The sequence below is a fragment of the Mobula birostris genome, chromosome 2 (genome assembly GCF_030028105.1).
Source record: "Mobula birostris isolate sMobBir1 chromosome 2, sMobBir1.hap1, whole genome shotgun sequence".
Taxonomy (NCBI): domain Eukaryota; kingdom Metazoa; phylum Chordata; class Chondrichthyes; order Myliobatiformes; family Myliobatidae; genus Mobula; species Mobula birostris.
This window is the reverse complement of record NC_092371.1, coordinates 115,499,734-115,523,440: the sequence shown is the minus strand read 5'-3', so window position 1 is coordinate 115,523,440 and position 23,707 is coordinate 115,499,734. Positions and strand designations below refer to the sequence as shown.

Here is a 23,707-nt window from a genome sequence, read left to right as displayed (position 1 = left end):
AGAGAGGGACTTTGCTCTGAAGCCAGTGGGATTTTTATGCAAATCATGATTGTAGTTAAGAGACCTGAGCTATTGATCCAACCGTACTAGTTCACATCCCATCACGAGCTGCAGCACTTAAATTGGGGAATTAAATAAACCCAGATTTTTGTTTAAAAGCCCATCTTAGAAATGGCGACCATGAAGTTCTAAGCTACTGTTTAAAAATAAATTTAAGCATTGATACCTCTTCGAGGAAGTGAGTCTGTTGTCCTTCATTGAGCAGCTGGCAATGTAGCAAATCTTTTTAACTTCAGTCTGAAATGGCCCATCAAGTCCAGCGCATAATTCAAGAATAATTTCCCAGACCTCCGCAGTTTGGGAGGGTGGCTCTTCTCTGAAGCCCATTAGTAATGGGCAACAAGTGTTGACCTTGCTCGTAAAGCTTACGTCCTGCAAATGAATCCACAATAATGACTCCACCATGCAAAAGCCCCCATGAAATGCATTGAAGAGTAAATGTAAATGCAAGTTAGTGCCTTGGGTTTGATCTACAATACTTTATAATATTGCTGAACTTTGTCAACAGCAAAATTTAAATTGATCTTTAACTCGTATATTGAGACCAAAGGGTTGAAAATGATGTTATCAGAACTTTCTGCTGAGTTCAGATATGTATCTGTGCATGGTCTGGACCGTTGTGTGGAGCAGTACACAGCCAGGGGATATGTTGCCCTCATGCCAAGCTCAGTCGTGAGAGAGCTCCCAGCTTGCATCCAATGGCCCTTTAATGTCAAGAGAATTCAGACACGTGCATCAAAAGTGAATTTCCAAACTATCCTGGGCTCTTTCTGAACCTTGTCTGTGAATCCACACTCAGATGGTGTGCATACTGCAGACCGTGTGAGAAGCTCCCAACGTGAGCGGCTGAAATGATGAGGAGGGTGGTGCGAGTTTGGAAGGTTTGTGGAAGACCGCCAGCGAGGGAAGTCAACTGGTGGTGCCCTTTGACCACGTTGTTAAAAGTGAGACTGCCGTCATGGGTACTGCAGTTGAATTTTGTTCTCACTGGGGTGGGGGGGGGGCAAGAGCAGGATTCTCCTCCAAGTTGACCTAAGTCGCGTAGACAGAGCTCATTGTGCTGATGTTACTATGTGGATCTTAGCTACTTACTGTCCTCACACCTGCTGGCGTTTGGGGCATTCTTGAAGGTTCTCCATCTCTCTCTGTCCTTGGAGGCGTTCAGGGTCTCCTCCATTTTGCCAGCAGCTTCCTCTTGGTTTTCACTACTGTCAGCCACTCAAGTTTAGGGGTACCATCACACTCAGGTGCAGAAGGATTTTTCGTTGCTGTTCCGTAACAGTTTTGTTTGACCAGTCAGGTTTGTTGGCCCTCTGCTGAACCCCCAAACCTGGGGGACCGGTGGACCACTCTTAGTCTGGCCTCTACCTTTGACCTGTTTGGCATGGGTCATGACCCTACCAGGAGCCAAAACATGAAGCCCAGACTCCAGCCAACATAGATCTCTGGGTCACTGAGGCATGCAAGTCTCCAAACCACGACAAGGCAATATGTTTGTTTCAGGGGATGAATTTCTGTTCCACAGAGTCCTGATGTATGAGTGGGATATAGTGCTGATGAATGCCTTTCTGCTTTCTGCCTACAGTAGGGGTAACTCTGTTTGTGGCTCTGTACGACTACGATGCCAGGACAGACGATGACCTCAGCTTTCAGAAAGGGGAGAAGTTTCAGATACTTAATAACACGTAAGTATGGAGTGAAAGAGGGATAAGGCGGGGATAGAGTCTGAGGGGAGAAGGGGAGGCTGAGAAAAGTGTGGCATGGGCGGGAGGGGAGGGTTGGGTGGACGAGGGAAGATGGAGAGGGGAGAGTGAATGGAGACGATTGTGGAAGGGAGAGCAAAGGGTGAGTAATGAAAGCGGCAGGTAAGGGAATCGCAGTCTAACTGCACAGAATCCGCAGCTCAAGCCTTTGAGTGTGTGACTTCCTTCACATCACTGATGGGCAATTTAAATTATTTCCTGGGGCCATTGACGGCATTTCTCCTCTGTGGGGAAGCCAGGATCCCTTTTGGTTATTACATATTCTATACTCACACACGCACAGTATACACTGTCTATATTCACGGTGCCATATTTTAAAATAAACTATTGAAAGGAATCTTTGTCCTCTGTCACCATGGTAACAGCCATGCAGCCTGACTTCAAGAAGGAAGGAATTTAAATGTGGAATGTGCAGCCAGAGAAAGCATCGATATTAACGTGAGGGATTAACCGGTAGAGAGTTTTGGTGGGGTGGGGGGGGAGTGCAGTGGAGGTAGTTAGATTCGGAGGAGACTTGTGGAGTACAAGACAAAGTGTCAGTCTCCTTACTGTGGTTTGTGTAATTCTATTTTAATCCATCTCCGCAGCTGAAATGACTCCTGAACCTTCAGCGGTTCTCCAGTGTCCAAGCCTGTGCCAAAACAGTCGGCTCTGTGGACTAAACTGAGCGGTGCTTTTCCCCGTCCCTTATTGTGACAGCACTAAGAAGTCATTAATCCCATCCTAATTAATGCCTGGTTCCACATAAAACATCACCAAGCTTATGAAAATGTGTACAGTATGTGTTGACAATGCTTGCAGCAAACCAGCCATTAATTTACCTGACGGTCAGGGTGGTGAGAGGGTGGTGATGAGTCACCGATAATCTTGGGTAGCCTCCAACCTGATGGCACGATTATCAATTTCTCCTTCCAGTAAAAAAAATTTCCACTCCCCCCCACCCCCCCACCTTCTATTCCCCACTCTGGCCTCTCACCTCTTCTTACCTGCACATCACTTCCCCTTGGGGCACCTCATCCTTCCCTTTCTCCTATCATATTCCTTCTTCTCCAGCCCTTTACCTTTCCCACCCACCTGGCTTCACCCATTACCTTCCAGCTAGCCTCCATCCCCTCCCCCCACCTTTTCATTCTGGCGGCTTCCCCCTTCCTTTCCAGCCCTGAAGAAGGGCCTCGGCCCGAAACTTCGACTGTTTATTCAGTTCCCTAGATGCTGCCTGACTTGCTGAGTTCCTCCAGCACTTTGTGTGTGCTGCTGAGGATGATGTTATGCACAGAATCAGAACTGACAAAGGGTCATTGACCTAAAGCGTTAACCTGTTACTCTGTCCACAGATGCTGCCTAACCTGCTAAGGATTGCCAGCATTTTCTGAATTATTTCTAAACACTTGTATTTAGTCTTCCATAATTTATTGTATTAGGGAAACCTGGTATCAGCAATTGTTCACTTATTGGGGGCCTGAGGCTTCTCATTCTTCCTTCCACCCCCAGCATGTGTTAATATATATTTGGGCAGTTAGATTCTCAATAGAGGAAATAAACAGACAAGTTTCCTTCAGAGATAGATTGACATTTGATTACCGAGGGAATCAAGGGATGTGGAGTAGGTGCAAGTTAAAGGTCAGAGGTGATCTCGTTGTAGGTGTCGTACACATGATGGTGGAAAATGTTTCTTATGCTCATGTAAACTTTGGGTTAGGCTGCACGGAGTCGTTGTGTGCCGTAAGCAGTCGTGATCTATGATCATGACTGTTCTTGGCAAATGTGTCTGGAATATTGTGTGTGATTGTGGCCACAGCATTATCAGAAGGCTGTAGAGGCTTTGGAAAGGGTACAGAAGCGGATGGACCAGGAGATTTCCTGGATTAGAGGGTATGAGCTGTAAAGGTAGTTTACTCAAACTTAGGTTGTTTTCCACAGATCTGGGGGGAAACCTGATCGGAATTTAGAGAATTATGAGAGGCATAGATGGGGTGGGGTGGTGGAGTGGCGTGTGTCTCTAGCAGAGAGGGTGTAAGGCACTCCTTCCCTCTGCTAGCCTGCAGGTCACCCTTGGGCAAGGTGTAGTACCTGCTTAGCCCTCCCCCCCCCCCCCCAACAGATCAAGGTCATGGGAGCAGGTGGTGGATGGTCGTATGAGCAGCCGGTGCATATCACCAGTCCTTGCTGGCTAAACTTCTTCACAATAGTGCCATCGGATCTCAGGCGAACGACTGCACTGATGACCACCTCACTCCTTCACTGGGGAAAGGAGCTTGAATCCACTGCCTTGTGAAGAAGAGCCATTTTGCAACATCTAATGGCTGATAGAGCAATAAAACAAAGGAAGTAAAATGGCCAAAACATAAGCCTAAGAAACTGCAGGTGCTGGAGAATGAGCTGCTGGAGGAACTCGGCCAGTCAGGCAGCATCTGATGAGGGAAATGGACAGTCAACGTTTTGGGTCGAGACTTTTCATCTGGATTTGTTGCCTTCCTGCTAGATTCCCCAGCAGCTTATTTGAAGGCAGAACCAGGCTGTTTTCAGTGATTATGGAATCCAAAGCCAAGAAGATAAAATGTAGAATTTAATGCTAAAAACTTAGAGCAGAGAGCAAAGGGGGAAGTAAGTTTACTCCGCCAGCTTGTGAGATTCCTGTCGTTTTCTGTAAGAAGTTTGTACGTTCTCTCCGTGACTGCAGGGGTTTCCTCTGGGTGATCTGGTTTCCTCCCACAGTCCAAAGTACTGGTTGGTAGGTTAATTGCTCATTGTAAATTGGCCTGTGGTTAGCTTAGAGTTAAATTGGGGGTTGCTGGGCAGCTGGAAGAGCCTACCACACTGTATCTCAATAAATAAACAAAATAAACATGGGGACTTTTTTGTGATCACAGCTGAAATTCGGTTGATGTTTACAGATGGGTAGAGGGTTGGAGTAAAGGGGAAGAGAAGGATGGGACTTTGGTTTCAGATAGCTGTCCACCTGGAGAGTAAAGATGGGAGCCATTGCTACCGGTGGTTGGCCACTTCCTACACCCACCAGTTGAAGAACGCAAAAAAGCGAGGCTGTTTGAAGCCCATTGGATGGAGTGTGGCTGTGACTATGGAAGAATTTCTGGTTCACAAGCCCTGTTTTGTCAGCTCTGAGCCAGCTCACGAAGCCCTGCTGTATGGTGCAGCACTGTGAAGACAGGAGCCTTCCTGGCTGATGTCCCCGCAGGTCCCTTGCCGCACCTACCATGGGATAAGCAAGGGTTTGCATGGTTGCCCGGAGCAATGCTGTAAACAGCAACACCAAAAGGAATTAGAAGTCTTTTTTGCTGTTGATAGTGGTGTCACAGTGCTGGATAAGCTTTCCTCATCAACACTACTGCTCTGGTCTCTAGGTTAAATGATCTATGTTCTTTGATGTATGGTCCCCATTCATAGCCCTTGCCTTTTCTGTGACCAGCTCAAAGTCTGGGATTATGTGCTCTGCCCTTGAGGCCCATACCAGCCAGGATTACTTGGCAGGATTGATGGAGTGCATAGCAAGAGTTGGACACTGTCCCTCTTGTTTCTGCTTATCTGTCAAACACCAGATGTGTGATCACGTTGCCTAGACACCCTGAGCAAAACCAGCTGACTTGGTTTGCTTCTGGGCATGAAAGGATTTCTGAAATCTGTTGAACATTTGGTGTAGTAGCCTCCTGTGTGAGTTATAAGTTAGCGATGACTTAATGGTCTTTGCTGAAACTGCCAAGCTCCAAGTCTGAAGCACTTTGGTGGGTGGGAAGGGAGATGAGTGTTTGCACTGAAAACCACAGCTCCGCAGGGGAGGGTTTGCCAGTCGGGCATGTTTCGAATGGAGGACAGTGGGCAGCTGGGTTCAAGTTGAGGAGCATGTTTGCGCCGAAGAGGAGCAGGGAGCAGGGAGCAGGTTGTGGAACAGTAAAGACAAGTGGCCTGGACATGGGGAAGTTTGGAAGAAGAGGCACGGTGGCCTTGGGCGGAGTTAAATTACCAATTTCCTCGGGAGTAAGTGGTGGTTACAAGCAAGGCTGCCTGATCCCAAAAGCACCGGGAAGATCAGGACTACACGCTGGAAAAGCAGCTGTGAAGAAGGGCTCTGTCCACACAGTCAGTAAAAGTAATGAAGCCCCAAAACTAAAATGCAGTCAGATTTATCCAAACTCTTCGTCTTAGAAAACCAGTGTCGTTCTTAATATCCGAGCCCTGATAAAGTAAGCTTATTGCCTAAAATCAGAAAGATTAACCTGAAACATTTCCTCAGTTTCTCTCACCACGGGTGCCGCCCGACCTACTGAGTGTTCCCAGTGCCTTCTGCGTTTCAGATTTCCAAGGTTAATTGGCTCTGTGTGAAATAGTTGCAGGAACAGGCAGCGTTAATATTTAATTTGGTGCTCCTCATTTCCTTTTGTTTGCTCAGGCTTGAGTACCGTGACCCTTTTTGGAAGGTTCATGTCAGTAGTACAGGTTAGCAGCTGTGGAGCAGAGATTGAAGATGTGATTAAAACTGGAGTGTGTATGTTCTGAGTGAGAGATTTGAAGGGGATCTAAGGAGGAAGCATTTCATCCACACAGTGATCAGAATCCAGAATACACTGCTCAAGTGGTTGATGAAGGGAAACAGTCCTTCAATATTTAAGAATTATCTAGACTTTCAGAGTCAGATACATTAACACTGACTTGTAAGGCGTGAAATTTTATTGTTTTGCAGCAGCGGTTTAGTACAAAGATATGAAGAAGTGGCACGCTGGCATAGCCGTTAGCACGACGCTTTACAGTACAGGTGACCCGGGTTCAATTCCCGCCACTGCCCGTAAAGAGTTTGTATCTTCTCCCTGTGACCACATGGGTTATATAAAACAAGGAGTTTGTATCTTCTCCCCATGACCGCATGGGTTATAATAAAAACAAGATGTTTGTATCTTCTCCCCGTGACCACATGGGTTTCTTCTGGTTGCTCCAGTTTTCTCCCACAGACCAAAGGCGTGTCAGTTGGTAGGTTAATTGGTCTTTGTAAATTGTCCCTGTAATTAGGTTAGAATTAGATCTAACCTAATTGAGGATTAGATCGGGGGATTGATGGCTGGGGGGTGTGGGCGGGGGGTGGCTCGAAGGGCCAAATCGGCTCTGTATCTCAATAATAAATAAAATTATTGTCAATTGCACGAGCAAATAAAGGAGTACTCCTAGGAGTTGGTGTTCACAGGCCATTCACAAATCTGCTGGCAGAGGAGAAGAAGCAGTCCCCGAAAGTTTGCGTGTTCACCTTCAGGCTGTACTATCTCTGCAATGGTCACAAGGAGGAGAGGGCATGTCCTGGAAGGGGAGGGTCCTTACTGATGGATGCTGCCTTCTCGTGAACATGACAGGGAGGTTGTGCCCGTGATGGAGCTGCTGAGCCCATAAACCCATCGATTAAGGTGCCGAAAGATAAAGGTTCTCCTTGTTGGATTACTGGCTTTTTACTCTAGCCCTGGATAAGTTTCTGCTTCCTGCTGCCTCTCTGTCACGCCTCTCCTCCTCTTCTTTGCTCATTGTGATTTTTCTTGGTGTAATATCCAGCTGCATATGTCCCCAGATCCAGGCCAGCCCCCGTCAGGGAGTGTGGCCGCAGTTAAAGCTGGACAGCAGGCCCATCACAGTGAAGTTGCCATCAAGGTACAGACGAGGGAGAATGAGGTTTGCTGCAGTCAACTGTCAAACAGCTGTGGTGCTGCGTGTCAGACCTGCTTTCTTATTTGCATATCAGTTCATCAGCAGCGTTATCATTCAATAATCGTATATCGAATTCTTCCTGTCAGCTGTACTTCCAATCTGTTCCTTTGTTGACGGTGTTTCTGTCTTTTTGCAGAGAGGGAGATTGGTGGGAAGCCAGGTCCTTGCAGACTGGGGGCACAGGATACATTCCCAGTAATTACGTGGCTCCAGTTGATTCCATCCAAGCAGAGGAGTAAGTATTAATCTGCTTCACACCTGGCGATGCATCACTTTCACAGTTACTGACCTGACATGGTTGTTAGAGTGTGGGGGGAGGTGGGGGGGGGGTCAGTCTCCACCCTTGCCCAGAGGCCAGCTGGGAGGGAAAAAGAAATCTCACAGGACCACTTAAATTAAAATCACTGGGTTTCTTGTGGAAGTTGGGCAAGGCAGGTTGTGTAACCCTAATGCTAATGAAGCTGACAGAAGGCAAAATATTGTGTTATAAAATACCACGCCAGAAATTTAACTTGTACTGTTATTTTTTATCAAAAGAAAGCTTGAGCTGGATGCGTTTTCATTAACCCTCCTAGGAGTATTTGCAGGGAATGATTTATACAGCAGGGTTAAGCGTTTATTCTTCTGAGGGATGGTGACATTGCTGACAAGGCCACCACTTGCCTGATTTTGCCCTTGAGGAGGTGGGGTGTTGGTGGGGTGTTGGTGAGGCAGGACCTTTAGGCACCGCTGTCCATCTTCCTCAGAGAGGTTACGCAGCGAGTTTCAAGGTCTTAAGCCAGAGGTGATAACATACGGGCAACCTATTTCCAAGTCAGAGTAGCGTGTAGCTCAGAGGGAGGCCTAGAGTTAGGGGCTTTCCTCTGCAATGGCTGCCCGTGTCCTGATGAGGCTGTAGCAGGCTGTTCTCGAGGACGTTGTAGGCGTGGAGACGGCAGACACGATGTATTGGTGATCCAGAGAGTGAGAAGTCACAGTGGAATCCTAACCAAGAGGGTAGATTTACTTTGGGTGCTGAGTGAGCTGGCAGTCAAAGATTTAACATTTGAGCACATTTTGCCCCATGTCTTAAAGCAGATGATCACATTTAACTCCTCACTTTATTGGACACAGGTTTGCTAATAATGTCATTGGTATACCTGTAGGAATAATGCTATCCTAACCTGAAACTGACCATAATATCTATAACATTGTGCTCTGTACGGGAAGTGTCCTCAAGGCATCAAATCAAGACCTCTACTCTCCCAGCTACCCCCCAGTCATTAGCTAATTAAAAGCAATAGTAATCTCTGCACAGGCCGAAGCGTGTTCAGTATACTGGCGGGGAGCAAGATCCAAATCTTCTCAAGAAAAAATCAGTTTTCCAGCCTCGGAGCAGAGCTTTCACCTGAACGTCAGGCACGTCAGATACAAAGAGCACTGAGTTCCGAAGGGTCACCTTTAATTTAAGAGTGTCGCTGCTGCTGCGTGTGGATAAGGAGCACTGTTTAAAATAGCCTCTTCTTTCCGCAAGTAGCTGGCTGAATTTGCTGCAGTGACTGAGCTCGAAGCATTTATATGCATATATATTCATGCTAAAATATTCATGTATTAGCTAGTACAAATTTTAACCACCCTTCAGGAAAGCTAATTTTATTCATCGCTGGATGTGGATCTTGCTGCTTCCCTTCTGATGTGCGGAGCTGTGGAGTAGGGTTTTCATGATTTGGATCTGTTGGCGAAGAAGGAAGAGTGCCAGCTTTCCAAGTGAGGGTGGCCTGTGACTTGTTAAACAGACTTTCAGTTGGCAGTGTTCCCATGTGCTTCTTGTTGCAGTCCTTGGTGGTAGAAGCCTGAGAACTGAGAACTGCTGTTGGAGTGAGCTGAAGGGCCTCACTGCAAACACTGCGTGTGGTGGGGGAGGAGGTGGGAGGGATGAGGGATGAGGGGGAGGTTCCAATTAAGTGGACTCTGAGGGTGACACCTAGCACCTGAGTGTCTTTGAAGCTGCACTCATTGGAGATCGGTTGCCCTTGCCCTGACTGGAGTACAAGAACTTTAGTCAACTCTTCATCGCCCTCTGATATGGACTAGCAAAGCATTCTGGTTCAGGAGCTGTTATGAGTGGATACTATCCTTGCACCAATACCTCAATGCCACAAACAGAAAGCTACATTATCATACATTAAGTATTTTATTAGTGGTATAGTGTCATCTTGCATGATTAGTCTTTATCATTAGAGTCATGGAAAATACAGAATGGAATAGGCCCATCAGCCCCTCCTGTCCATGGTAACCAACATAAGTTAGTCCAATTGCCTGCATTTGGCCTATTTCCCTCCAAATCTCTCCTACCCATGTACCTGTCTAAATGCCTTTTTAAACAGAATTGTAGCTGCCACAAGCACCTCCTCCTCAGTCTGTATACTCAACACCCTCTGTGTGAGTTACTTGCCTCTCATGTTCCCGTTAAATTTTTTCCTCTCACCTTTGACCTATGCCCTCTAGTTCAGAAATGCAAGAGATTCTGCAGATGCTGGGTATCCGGAGTGACACACACAAAATGCTGGAGGAACTCAGCAGGTCAGGCAGCATGAAGGGTGAAGGGTCTCGGCCTGAAACGTCGACCCCTTATTTCTCCCCGGAGATGCTGCCTGACCTGCTGAGCTCCTCCAGCGTTTTATGATTGTCCCTCTACTTCCACATTAGATTTACTAATCAGATGTGGTGTGAATTTTGTTCTTTTGTGTCTGGTCACAGTTTCCCATGGTTGGAACTAACTGTGAAGAGCTCAGTTCAAGCCCTGGTGTGTTTGTTTATTTATTTTAGATTTGGATACAGCACAGAATAGGCCCTTCCAGACCTTCGAGCTGCATCACCTAGCAACCCCCCAATTTAACCCTAGCCTAATCACAGGACAATTTACATTGGCCATTTAACCTACCAACCTACCAGTCTTTGGACTGTGGGAGGAAACCGGAGCACCTGGAGGAAACCCACATGGTCACGGGCAGAAAGTACAAACTCTTTACAGGCAGCAGTGGGAATTGAACCCCAGTCGCCTGTACTGTAAGGCGTTGTGCTAACCACTATGCTACTGTGTTTTTTTTTGTGTCCATTGCTCTTGGACAGTAGGCAGGAAGGGCAGTTGATGCTGTTCAGTGACTAGGATTGACCTTCCCAGCTGAGTATGAGGGCTATCTGGTCATTGCTGGACAGTGCAAAAGAAAGAAAAATAATTTCACTGTTAAAAGATTTAGAGATGTGTCTTTTAAAAAAAACAATATATATAATGGTGTGTATCGCAGAGATACTTGGTAGTTTCTAGCTCAAACCTTATGACAGAAAAATGATCGCAGAGTGACATTTGACAGGCAGTGGAGAACACAAGAGTTCACTCGTCCATCTCCTGCTGCCTTCTGTTGCCTAACAGTGGCTTTTGGGAATGGTGAAAGCAAGCTCTCTATTTCCTGTGAGAGCAGAATGTCTCAGCTAGCTGCAGTGGTACCGAGGCCGTGTGGAAGCATCTTCACATTTTTTGAAAGAATTGTTACCTGTCAGATATCCACGTGATGTTTAAGCACATTACCCTCGATCTTCAGCTGCTAAGCTTTCTCCGCAGACAGCATTAAATAATCTAGGACAAGCCAATTATAATATTATTGTCTGAAAGCAAGAAGTAAACAATATTGCCTTGGTTCACTGGTTGAGCATGTTATTTTCAATAGTTTTAATAGTTCAGTAGTTTCATTTAATATCATTATACATCCTGAAATTCTTATTCTTCACAGACATCCACGAAAACAGTAGAGTGCCCCGAAGAATGAGTGACAGTAGGAACATTAGAGCCCGAAAGCCACTCCTGCCACGCACAAGTACAAGCAGCAGCAAAGCAACAACCCTCCCCCCTGCCACATACCACCCTGGCAGTGGTATTCACACAGTAATTAAGTGTTATCCATTAGAATACTAAGTGGTTTGTTCCAGAAGCAGGGATTTGGAGGAGATCCTTTGGAAACTCTGCATCTCAGTCCAATTGCTACCTGTTTGGGGTCCCTGGGCTAATCCTGCTGTAGACTGGAGCTCTGATTAAAATCCTGTAAATTGGACCTGTCCTCTCCCAGCAAACAGGGAAATTTTAATTGATTTTTTAAATTTAGGGATACAGAGGTTACAGGCCCTTCCAGCACAATGAGCCTAGGTTGGCCAATTATGCCCATGTGACCAATTAACCCACTTACTCATGCTTCATTAGAATGCAGAAGGAAACTAGAGCACCCAGAGGGAGCACACACTGTCATGGGGAGAGCATTCATACTCCCTACGGGCAGCGGTGAAGCTAAACCTGGGTCAGTGGCACTGTAATAGTGTCACACTAATTGCTACACTACCATGCCATCACTTAATGTTGAATTAGGACCTAATTTGTCATTACAAGACTAAAGTTTTCCAGTAAATCCTCCTTTTACAGTGGGAGCGGACCTACCAAATGCATCAGGAGCGTTGCAAAGGGTCGTGGCATTCAAAATGCGAGTTTCATTCAGCTGTGCGGCTTGCAGTCACAAACCTCATAGAACTTCTTACATTTTCTTCTCTTTGAGTTGACTGGCTGTCCTCTAAAATTGTGAATGAGTCTCAATTAGTTTTGGCCCGTACATGACACACTTAGAAGTCATAGAGTCTTTGAACACTTCAGCACAGAAGCAGGCTCTTCAGCCCATCTAGTCCATGCAGAACTATGAATCCCATCAACCTGCACCCGGACAATAGCCCTCCCATCCAGGTACCTATCCAAATATCCTCTAAATGTTGAAATTGTTGAACCTGCAGCCACAACTTCCACTAGCAGCTCATTCCACACTCTCACCACACTCTGTGTGAAGAAATTCCCCTTCATGTTCCCCTTAAACATTTCACTTTTCAGTGACTTCTAGATCCAGTCTCACCCAACCTCAGTGGAAAAACCCCTTTTGCATTTACCCTATCTATACCCCTCATAATTTTGTATTTCTGTATCAAATCTCCCCTCAATCTTCTACATTATAGGGAATGAAGTTCTAACCTGTTCAATCTTTTCTTTATAACTCAAGTCCTCCGCTCATTGTGTACCCCGGTCGGTCCTCCCAAAGTGCAACACCTCACACTTGACTACATTAAATTCCATCTACCATTTTTCAGCCCATTTTTCCAGCCGCTCCAGATCCCACTGCAAGCTTTGATAGTCTGTCTTATTGTTTACTATATCCCTAATCTTGGTGTCATCTGCAAATTTGCTGATCCAATTTACCACATTATCATCCAGATCATTGATATAGATGACAAATAACAATGGACCCAGCACTGATCCCTGTGGCACACCACTAGTCACAGGCCTCCACTCTTGAAGGCCTCCCTCTTATCAGATACACCTTTGTTCCAATCCACACTTGCCAGATCCTTTCTGGTACCACCAAAATTGGCCTTTCTCCAATTTAGAATCTCAACCTGAGGGCCAGACCCATTATTTTCCATAATTCCCTTGAAACTAATGGCACTGTGATCACTAGCTGCAAAGTGTTCCCCTACACAAATTTCTGTCATCTGGACTGTCTCATTCCCTTACAGGAGGTCGAGTATAGCACTCTCTCTCATTGGGACTTCTATGTACTGATAAAATTACTGATTAAGGTAACTTTCCTGAACATGTCTGACTGAAAAAACACAGGTTTACTCTGGCAGGCTGGTTACCAGATACAAGTATAGGCTGCCCCAAAGTTATAAACACTGGACTTATGGATACCTCTACGCATGAACGAGCTCCTGTCATCGTTAAATTCGAAAGATCAATGTATGTGACGACAGCAGAACTGTTCCCTCTGCACGTTTCAGTAACTGTTCAAGTTTGATGCTATTCATTACAACACTACAGGAACCACTTGGTACTCTATCAAGTGATTTATGTGTACTTTCTGACATATTGACAGCAATAAAATAGAACCAGTTTGTTACAAAGGGACTGTTTGTAAGGGTTTCTCCTTAAAATACATATACACAGAGGGACACAGATACACCTTACCCAGTTTTCATTTGAATATCTCCAACGCCGAGGCTGACCCAGGAGTTCCACCCAGGTTACTGAATTGTGGCAAATTCCTAAACTCTATGTGTGATTTTTTTAAAAAATGTATCCAAGTTACTTCCCTTTTGAGACCTTAAACTGAAGTTGCACAACTGGCCAGAAGCAATTCCTCTGAAATCCCAGTCTCCCTCTCCCCGATGCTTTTGTGTATGAATCACAGTCTTATGAGCAGCACAGCAGCACCCATCCAAAAATATACGCATTCGGCACTTGCAGTGATTGTAAAAATATCACTTTCCCCAGTTCTCCATATTTTGGTACCTAGAGCCATCTTGTGGGCAGATTGTTCATCTCACAGCATTATCCATGTCTCCAGTTTTTCGTACAATAAACCTGCAGCCTTTGCATTGACCTTGTTGTTTCATAATGCTTATTGGATAATTCAGTTTCTAATGACTTTGTAGATCTAATTTCTTGTATTTTTGCTGCTTGTTGACTTTAACTAAGTTATTGACTGATTCATGTAATGAAAACTTTCCATTGTCAGTCCATTATATAAAAAGAGTAATTTATTTTTGTAATATACCCATTTTGTACACAACTAAGTCATGCTAAATAGCCACCTTTTCATTGTTTTAAGAGTCCACCAGTAATGGGGAAAAAGCAACGAGCAATGTGCCGGAGGGAATCAGCGGGTTGAGCAGTGTCTGTGGGGTGGAGTGGGGGGGGGGGGTGCGAGGAAGAGCCAGCATTTCAGCTTGTAACCCTGCATCTGAACCTGTTGCAGGGTTTCAGCCCTTGCTGGTTAGCTCAACATTTTACAGTACTGGTGACCCAGGTTTATTTCCTGCTGCTGCCTGCAGGGAGTTTGCACGTTCTCAGCATGACCGCTCGGCTTTCTCCCCAGTGCTCTGGTTTTCTCCCACAGTCCAACGACGTGCCAGTTGGTAGGTTAATTGGTCATTGTAAATTCTTCCATGATTAGGCCGGGGATAAATTGGGGGACCTATTCCACACTCTATGGCAACAGATAAGTGAATAAAATATTGTCAATTCTTTTCCTCCCTCAGATGCTTCTCAACCCGCTAAGTTCCTCCAGCAGGTTGTTTGTGCTACAGATTGTGGTTTCACAGTCTCTTGCATCTCCTTTAATGGCAATGCTTTCAGCGCTGAGTCTCCTGGGTGTCTCTTTTGAGTTCTGTTGTTGGGAGTAGGGTAGGCTAACTCTTAAGCCGAGGCCACGTATTGCATTGTGTCTGAAATTGGGTAGGCACAGGCCTGCACAGGTGTTAGTTTCTGTCAAGGCTATCACATCTACTAGGCATTGGTGCTCCCCGCTATCTGAACTTGTGCATTGATTCTATCCGTGGAAAAGCCCTGAAATTGGAGGGAAACTTTGTAGCTTTTACTACTCCAGTTCTTCATTTGTGACACAGAATCTGAGGTCAATGGTGAAGCCGTAATGCTGGCAATTAACCATGAAGAAAGTTTCCCACAAAGACCTCACAGTATTTCTGTGGTGGCAGCTTCCCCTTTTTACTCCCAATGTCAACTGCTGTTCGGCTCAGTTTAATGGGCTCTCTGGTTAGTCAACCAGGCTCTCCTGTTAGTGTGTTCTCAATAGTAATGAAAGAGTAATGATTGAATCTTGAACTTAATATAAAGTTCAAAGTAAACTTGTTATCAAAGGACAAACATATCAGCATATGCAACCCTGATATTAATTTTCCTGTGGGCAGGGTTGTATATGGTCATTTGCATGTAAATCTAAAATGAAGCGTCAAAATATTTTTTTCAAGCATGAAAAGTGTTGTTTTAAAATTCCTTGTACTCTGCGATATTTTGTGTGGGAATTATAATTCATAAATGTAAAATTATTTGTGTATGATTTAAATATCACTAAATACTCAACTTTCATGCAACAAAGTATAGTGTTTTCTAGACACTTTGCAGTGAGACTCATGTATTAATTGTAAGGTTACCTTCAGTAATTTCCCTGGAGTGGAGGAGTCCGCAAAGAACACAACTAATGGGAGAAGGGGTATAAGTTAAGCTCAAGTTTAATTGTCATTCAACCATACATGAATACAGCCAGACAAAACAGTGTTACTCTGGGGTCAACGTACCAAACAGTGTACCAACAGTTTTTAATTGTGAAGCGCAGGCCTTTCTGCTGACTGAGAGGGCGCATTGCCATTGTGGTTATTGACGTTTGCATCCTCCCAGGCTGGTGCTGCAGGAGGCCCACAGCACCATCTGTGACCTCAAAAACCACTCACCCCAGTGGTGTCTTCATTGCTGTTGAGGACTTCAATCATGCCAACTTAAAAACAGTCCTGCCAAAGTTCAACCAGGATGTCAACTTCACAACCAGTGGGGAGAATATGTTAGCTAGGGAAAATCTGCAGGTACTGGAAATCAAAGTAATACACACAATCTGTGCAAAAAAGGATATATTAGATTTGGTTTATACCAACGTTCGTGGAGTCTACAAACCTGCCCTTGCTTCAGATTCTCAGACCACATCGCCACTCTGCATGCAGACGAGCCAAACCAGTTCCCAGGGAGATCAAGACCTGTCCAAAAGACGCCACCTCAGCGCTACAGGACTGCTTCAAAAGCACAGACTGGAGCATATTCAGAGAGGCAACTACCTACAATCATCTCATCAGCAATGAGTATGTGGGATCGCTGACTGGCTACATAGCAAAGTACACTGAGGATGTTCCTATGATTAAACGCTACACTGCCAGGCAAAACCAGAAACCATGGCTGACTGCATAGGTTCGTGCACTGCTTAGCGGTTGAGACACTGCCTTCAGACTGAGGGACGGGAATACTCTAAGGTCATCAGAATCAGCTTTATTATCACCGGCATGCGACGTGAAATTTGGTAACTTAGCAGCAGCAGTTCAATGCAATACATAATCTAGCAGAGAGAAAAAAATAATGAATTAAATAAAAATTATAATTAATAAATAGACAAGTAAATCAATTATGTATATTGAATAGATTTTTTAAAATGTGCAAAAACAGAAATACTGTATATTTAAAAAAAAAAGTGAGGTAGTGTCCAAAGCTTTACGGTCCTTTTAGGAATCGGATGGTAGAGGGGAAGAAGCTGTTCCTGAATCGCTGAGTGTGTGCCTTCAGGCTTCTGTATCTCCTACCTGATGGTAAAAGTGAGAAAAGGGCATGCCCTGGGTGCTGGATATCCTTAATAATGGATGCTGCCTTTCTGAGACACCACTCCCTAAAGATGTCCTGGGTATTTTGTAGGCTAGTGCCCAAGATGGAGCTGACTAGATTTACAACCTTCTGCAGCTTCTTTCGGTCCTGTGCAGTAACCCTTCCATACCAGACAGTGATACAGCCTGTCAGAATGCTCTCCACACTATAACTATAGAAGTTTTTGAGTGTATTTGTTGACATGCCAAATCTCTTCAAACTCCTAATAAAGTATAGCCGCTGTCTTGCCTTCTGTATAACTCCGTCACTATGTTGGGACCAGGTTAGATCCTCAGAGATCTTGACACCCAGGAACTTGAAGCTGCTCACTCTCTCCACTTCTGATCCCTCTCTGAGGATTGGTATGTGTTCCTTTGTCTTACCCTTCCTGAAGTCCAAGATCAGCTCTTTCATCTTACTGACGTTGAGTGCCAGGTTGTTGCTGCGGCACCATTCCACTAGCTGGCATATCTCACTCCTGTATGCCACAATCACCCGTGCCATTAGGAAGGCAAGGCGTGAGTACACACAGAAAATTCACAGACACCTTTATGACACCAGGGACGCACGGCACATGTGGCTAGGTATACAGACCATAACCTATTATAAGTCCACCCTGTATGTCAGCAACAGCCACTCCACCCTTCCTGACAGGCTGAATGCCTCCTGTGCATAATTTGACGAAATAAATGATGTGCCATCGAGGAAAGCCTACTCTCCTCTTGAGGAACAGGCACTCTGACCGGCCACAGCCAAGGTGAGGAGAATCCTGGCCAAGATAAACCAATGCAAAACTGTGGAGCCAGACAACATACCTGATCAGGTGCTGAGGGACTGTGCAACCCAGTCAACAGAGGCCTTAAGAGATACCTTTAACTCTCTTTGAACGATCCATTGTGCCTGCAGGCTTCAAGGCAGCCACCATCATTTCATGCCCAAGAGAGCAACAGGAACTGGCCTAAACAATTATTGTCAACAATCATGAAGTGCTGTGAGTGGCTGATTGGATAAAATCCTACCCTCCAGTTACATTGGACCTTGTCCAGTCTGCCTGCTGCTCAACGCAGTACACTGATGACGCCATAGCCTTAGCCCTCCACTCTAACCTGTTCCACCTAGAAAACGATGCCTCATACACCAGGATGAGGCTTGGCATTTAAGACTATCATCTCTCAGAGGTCGGTGGGTGGACTATCATCTCTCAGAGGTCGGTGGGTGGACTGTCCCTGTTGGAACTCAACACCCCTCTCTGCAACTTCGTCGTGGATGACTTGATGGAAAGACCTCAGTCAGTCCGAGTTGGCAGCAACATCTCAACCTCCATCACGCTGAACAGTGGTGCCCCCCAGGGCTGTGTGCTGAGCCCGCTGCTGACTCACACCTGTACTACCAGATTCATCTCAAACTGCATCATATTCGCTAATAATAATACAGTGGTTAGCCTCATCAGCAACAGTGATGAGCTGGCGTGCAGAGAAGGTTGGGAGGCTTGTCAAACGGTGCGAGAACAACCTGAGTCTCAACATAAACAAGACAAAAGAGATGATTGTGGACTTCAGGAAGGCACAGGTTGGCCACTCTCCATTGCACATCAATGTCTCTGCCGTGGAGAGAGCGAAGAGTTTCTTGGTGTGCGCACAATGGACGATCTAAACTGGACTCACAACGCCTCCTCGTTAGTCAAGAAGGCTCAGCAGCAATACACTATATGAGGAGACTGAGGCATACAAGGCTCCCTGCCCCCTTTCTCGACTTTCCACAGGAGCACCACTGATAATTCCCTGTCTGGCTGCATCATTTGCACCCCGCTCCTGTTTGTGACATTTACGGGGAGCGTTGCAGACTGAGGGCTCAAAGCATAGTTGAGGATTCATACCATCCATCCCACAATCTCTCTGACCCACTACTGTCAGGAGGGAGGTGCAAGAGCATCAGGACTGCCAGACTGGGCAATAGCTTCTTCCCTCAGGAAGTGAGTAATGAATACCCTGACACCGCAAGCAGGGTATCTCTACTGCGGTCCCATCACAAGGATAGCAAGCTGTTTACTGTTTACCTGTGCTGAGCACTGCATGCATTTTGAATTGTATTTTATTATCTTATGGTAATTTTTGTTTTATGTGCACCATGGTCTGAAGGAACATTGTTTCATTTGGTTGTATACCTGTACAGTCACATGACAATAAACTTGATCCGGATCAAGGCTCCTGCAAGGGCAGAAAGTTTTCTTGAATGAAACTGGCTTTGATGAGGTGCATGGATTGGAAGTTACTGAGCCTTCCTGTATGTGTCCCTTGTCCATTTGTCTCTCCCTGTTAACCTCCCTCCTGGCTCTTATCCCTGCAAGCAGGCAAAGTGTTGCACCTTCCCCATCAGCCTCCTCCCTCACCTCCATTCAGGGCCCCAGACAGTCCTCCCAGGTGAGGCAACACTTCACCTGCGGATCTTTTGGGGTGCTCCCAGTTTGGCCTCCTCTGCCTTGGTGAGACCCGTCGTAAATTGTGGGACCGCTTCGTCGTGCACCTCCACTCCATCCACCAAAAGCAGAACTTCCGGATGGGCAAACATTTTAATTCCGATTCCCTTTCCACAATGAGGCCACTCTCGAGGAGGAGAAGCAACACTTTGTATTCTGCCTGGGTAGCCTCCAACCTGATGGCATGAACATCAATTTCTCCTTCCTGCTTTAAAAAAAAAGTTCCCTCCCTCCCCACTCTGGCCTCTTAGCTCTTCTTACCTGCCTATCAGCTCCCCCCTGGGTCCCCTCCCTCCCTTTCTCCTGTGATGAACTCTGCTCTCCTATCAGATTCCTTCCTCTCCAGCCCTTTGTATTTCTGTGTTATGTGCCTACATGATAAGGAGTTTCAGTTCCCAGTGTGCAATGAGGGCAACTCACCCAGAACCGGAGGTGACGTTGATGAACTGCGAACACGCGCTGAAGTGTGGCGCTCGAAGCCGTGATTGTCTTAATAAATTTTTTATCAAGAACAAATATAACACTTACGTAACCTCCTGCCGTCACCTATTCCTTCTAGCTGTCCTTTTGGCATCTTCCCCCTTCCTTTCCAGCCCTGAAAAAGCATCTCGGCCAGAGACATCAACTACTTATTCATTTCTATAGACGCTGCCTGCCTTGCTGAGTCCCTACAGTATTCTGTATGTGTTTCTTTCTGTCCAAAGGTGTGTTTGGGTGAATAAAAAGAAAAGGATTGTGCTGTTGTTTGGACAGTGAACAGTTGTAGTGCTAGGCCAAGGTACACCCACACTGCACTTGTGCCTTTGCAAAGGGATTGCTCTCACACCTTGGTCGGATGACCCAGGACATCCGAGCAAGGCAGCCCCTTCTGGATTCTGGAACTGACTTAGTTAATTATTGTCACAGGTACCGAGACACGGTGGAAAAACTTAGCTTTGCATGCCATTGAACAATCATTTCAAAACTTAAGTACAACAAGGTAGTACAAGGGAAAAACAATACCAGAACTCAGTGTACTGTGTTACGGTTACAGGAAAGTGCACTGCAGGTAGACAATACCAGAACTCAATGTACTGTGTTACGGTTACAGGAAAGTGCACTGCAGGTAGACAATACCAGAACTCAGTGTACTGTGTTACGGTTACAGGAAAGTGCACTGCAGGTAGACAATACCAGAACTCAGTGTACTGTGTTACGGTTACAGGAAAGTGCACTGCAGGTAGACAATACCAGAACTCAGTGTACTGTGTTACGGTTACAGGAAAGTGCACTGCAGGTAGACAATACCAGAACTCAGTGTACTGTGTTACGGTTACAGGAAAGTGCACTGCAGGTAGACAATACCAGAACTCAGTGTACTGTGTTACGGTTACAGGAAAGTGCACTGCAGGTAGACAATACCAGAACTCAATGTACTGTGTTACGGTTACAGGAAAGTGCACTGCAGGTAGACAATACCAGAACTCAATGTACTGTGTTACGGTTACAGGAAAGTGCACTGCAGGTAGACAATACCAGAACTCAATGTACTGTGTTACGGTTACAGGAAAGTGCACTGCAGGTAGACAATACCAGAACTCAGTGTACTGTGTTACGGTTACAGGAAAGTGCACTGCAGGTAGACAATACCAGAACTCAGTGTACTGTGTTACGGTTACAGGAAAGTGCACTGCAGGTAGACAATACCAGAACTCAGTGTACTGTGTTACGGTTACAGGAAAGTGCACTGCAGGTAGACAATACCAGAACTCAGTGTACTGTGTTACGGTTACAGGAAAGTGCACTGCAGGTAGACAATACCAGAACTCAATGTACTGTGTTACGGTTACAGGAAAGTGCACTGCAGGTAGACAATACCAGAACTCAATGTACTGTGTTACGGTTACAGGAAAGTGCACTGCAGGTAGACAATACCAGAACTCAGTGTACTGTGTTACGGTTACAGGAAAGTGCACTGCAGGTAGACAATACCAGAACTCAGTGTACTGTGTTACGGTTACAGGAAAGTGCACTGCAGGTAGACAATACCAGAACTCAGTGTACTGTGTTACGGTTACAGGAAAGTGCACTGCAGGTAGACAATACCAGAACTCAGTGTACTGTGTTACGGTTACAGGAAAGTGCACTGCAGGTAGACAATACCAGAACTCAATGTACTGTGTTACGGTTACAGGAAAGTGCACTGCAGGTAGACAATACCAGAACTCAGTGTACTGTGTTACGGTTACAGGAAAGTGCACTGCAGGTAGACAATACCAGAACTCAGTGTACTGTGTTACGGTTACAGGAAAGTGCACTGCAGGTAGACAATACCAGAACTCAGTGTACTGTGTTACGGTTACAGGAAAGTGCACTGCAGGTAGACAATACCAGAACTCAGTGTACTGTGTTACGGTTACAGGAAAGTGCACTGCAGGTAGACAATACCAGAACTCAGTGTACTGTGTTACGGTTACAGGAAAGTGCACTGCAGGTAGACAATACCAGAACTCAGTGTACTGTGTTACGGTTACAGGAAAGTGCACTGCAGGTAGACAATACCAGAACTCAATGTACTGTGTTACGGTTACAGGAAAGTGCACTGCAGGTAGACAATACCAGAACTCAATGTACTGTGTTACGGTTACAGGAAAGTGCACTGCAGGTAGACAATACCAGAACTCAATGTACTGTGTTACGGTTACAGGAAAGTGCACTGCAGGTAGACAATACCAGAACTCAGTGTACTGTGTTACGGTTACAGGAAAGTGCACTGCAGGTAGACAATACCAGAACTCAGTGTACTGTGTTACGGTTACAGGAAAGTGCACTGCAGGTAGACAATACCAGAACTCAGTGTACTGTGTTACGGTTACAGGAAAGTGCACTGCAGGTAGACAATACCAGAACTCAGTGTACTGTGTTACGGTTACAGGAAAGTGCACTGCAGGTAGACAATACCAGAACTCAGTGTACTGTGTTACGGTTACAGGAAAGTGCACTGCAGGTAGACAATAAGGTACAAGGTCCACGATGAGCTTGATTGTCAGGTCAAGAGCTCACCTTTAACGTCCAAGAGGTTTGTTTACGAGTTGGACAACAGCAAGATAGAGGCTATCCCGAGCCTGGTCATGAGTGTTTTCAAGTAGAAAGCTAACCTGGTTAGGGGGTGCTAGAGATGAAAGCTAACCTGGAAATAATTTTCAACCAGTAGCTTCATCCCCATCGGTTGGAATCGGTGACCGCTGGCATCTTTTCAGTAAGTTTTATGGAGAAGGAGTCGCTTTCAACCCTTCAGTGTCAGATTCCTGGCTGTTTTTTAAGGCACCTCCTTGAAGTTTGTTTTGATTTTGAATTCGGTGAGGAAATGTTCACTGTGCTGCCAAGGTTTGCATTTGTTGTCACCACTATCTGCCCCTTTCTGGGGGCATTTAGAAGGCAGCCTGGCACTGTGAGCCCAGAGTCATATACAAAATCAACCCAAGTGATGCTGGTGTTCCTTCCATAAAGGAGATCTGTGAACATCAACAGTTCCTTATGACATAAAAAGCTATTCGGCCCATCACATCTGTACCAGTCCGCACATCAATCTCATTTCCTCACTTACTTTTCTCACACTTGCCCATTAACTCCCCTCTATTCTCCTATCACCCACCAACACACTCAGGATCCCTTACACCAGTCAGTTAACGTACCTGATCCACGTCTTTGAGGTAGAGCACCCTGGATAAATCTACACAGTCACGGAGAATGTGGGAACTCCCAACATACAACATCAGAAGTCAGGCTTGATCCTAGATTACTGCACAATGGTACAATGATACTGCTCTCCGGCTACATTGTTGTGCCATTGCAATCAGTTTTGCCCCACCCTGGTAGTTTCATGGTCTTCACCAATGACAATGCCCTGGATATAAATTATACACAAGTTGTATTAAAAAAAAGTTAACGTCATTCAGTGGAAAAAAAGACTGCCAATGCTAAACCTTAGTGCAAAAATTAAAGAGACTAGCAAAGACAAGTCTATGCCAGTGCAAAGAGGTGGTCCATTGCTGGGGTAGAGTTGGGGTTGTGCAAGTTGGTTCAAGAATCTGATGGTTGTAGGAAAATAGATGTTCCTGAACCTGATGGTGTGGGACTCAATGCAGAACAAAACGGAAAGGCTTTCCACTCCTGCCTTGGACAGTTATGTGTGATATGAAGAGGCTGAGTTTACTCCTCGGAGTTCCTGCATTGAACCATGCACAGACTTTCCCACTTCTTATAATAAATCCCCTCTTTCAACAGGTGGTACTTTGGCAAGCTTGGCCGCAAAGAAGCTGAGAGGCAACTCCTGTCCATCTGCAACCCAAGAGGGACATTCCTTATTCGTGAAAGTGAAACCACCAAAGGTAAGGACTTACCGCCAACCCCTCCCCTTGCCCCTCTTCCACAATTCCCCACACCCTCCTAATCGTTTTACTC

The 23,707-nt window shown here is 45.7% G+C and overlaps 1 protein-coding gene across 10 annotated transcripts in view; it reads left to right on the top strand.

Annotated features, from left to right (window-relative positions):
• Positions 1-23,707, top strand: part of LOC140190165 (tyrosine-protein kinase Fyn) — a 233,482-nt gene that overhangs the window by 178,430 nt on the left and 31,345 nt on the right. For all 10 annotated transcript variants that reach the window (XM_072246720.1, XM_072246739.1, XM_072246679.1 and 7 more), the window contains 3 exons: positions 1,646-1,745; positions 7,660-7,758; positions 23,531-23,634. In XM_072246720.1, the coding sequence (XP_072102821.1) occupies positions 1,646-1,745; positions 7,660-7,758; positions 23,531-23,634 (303 nt within the window). The remainder of the gene's footprint in view (positions 1-1,645; positions 1,746-7,659; positions 7,759-23,530; positions 23,635-23,707) is intronic.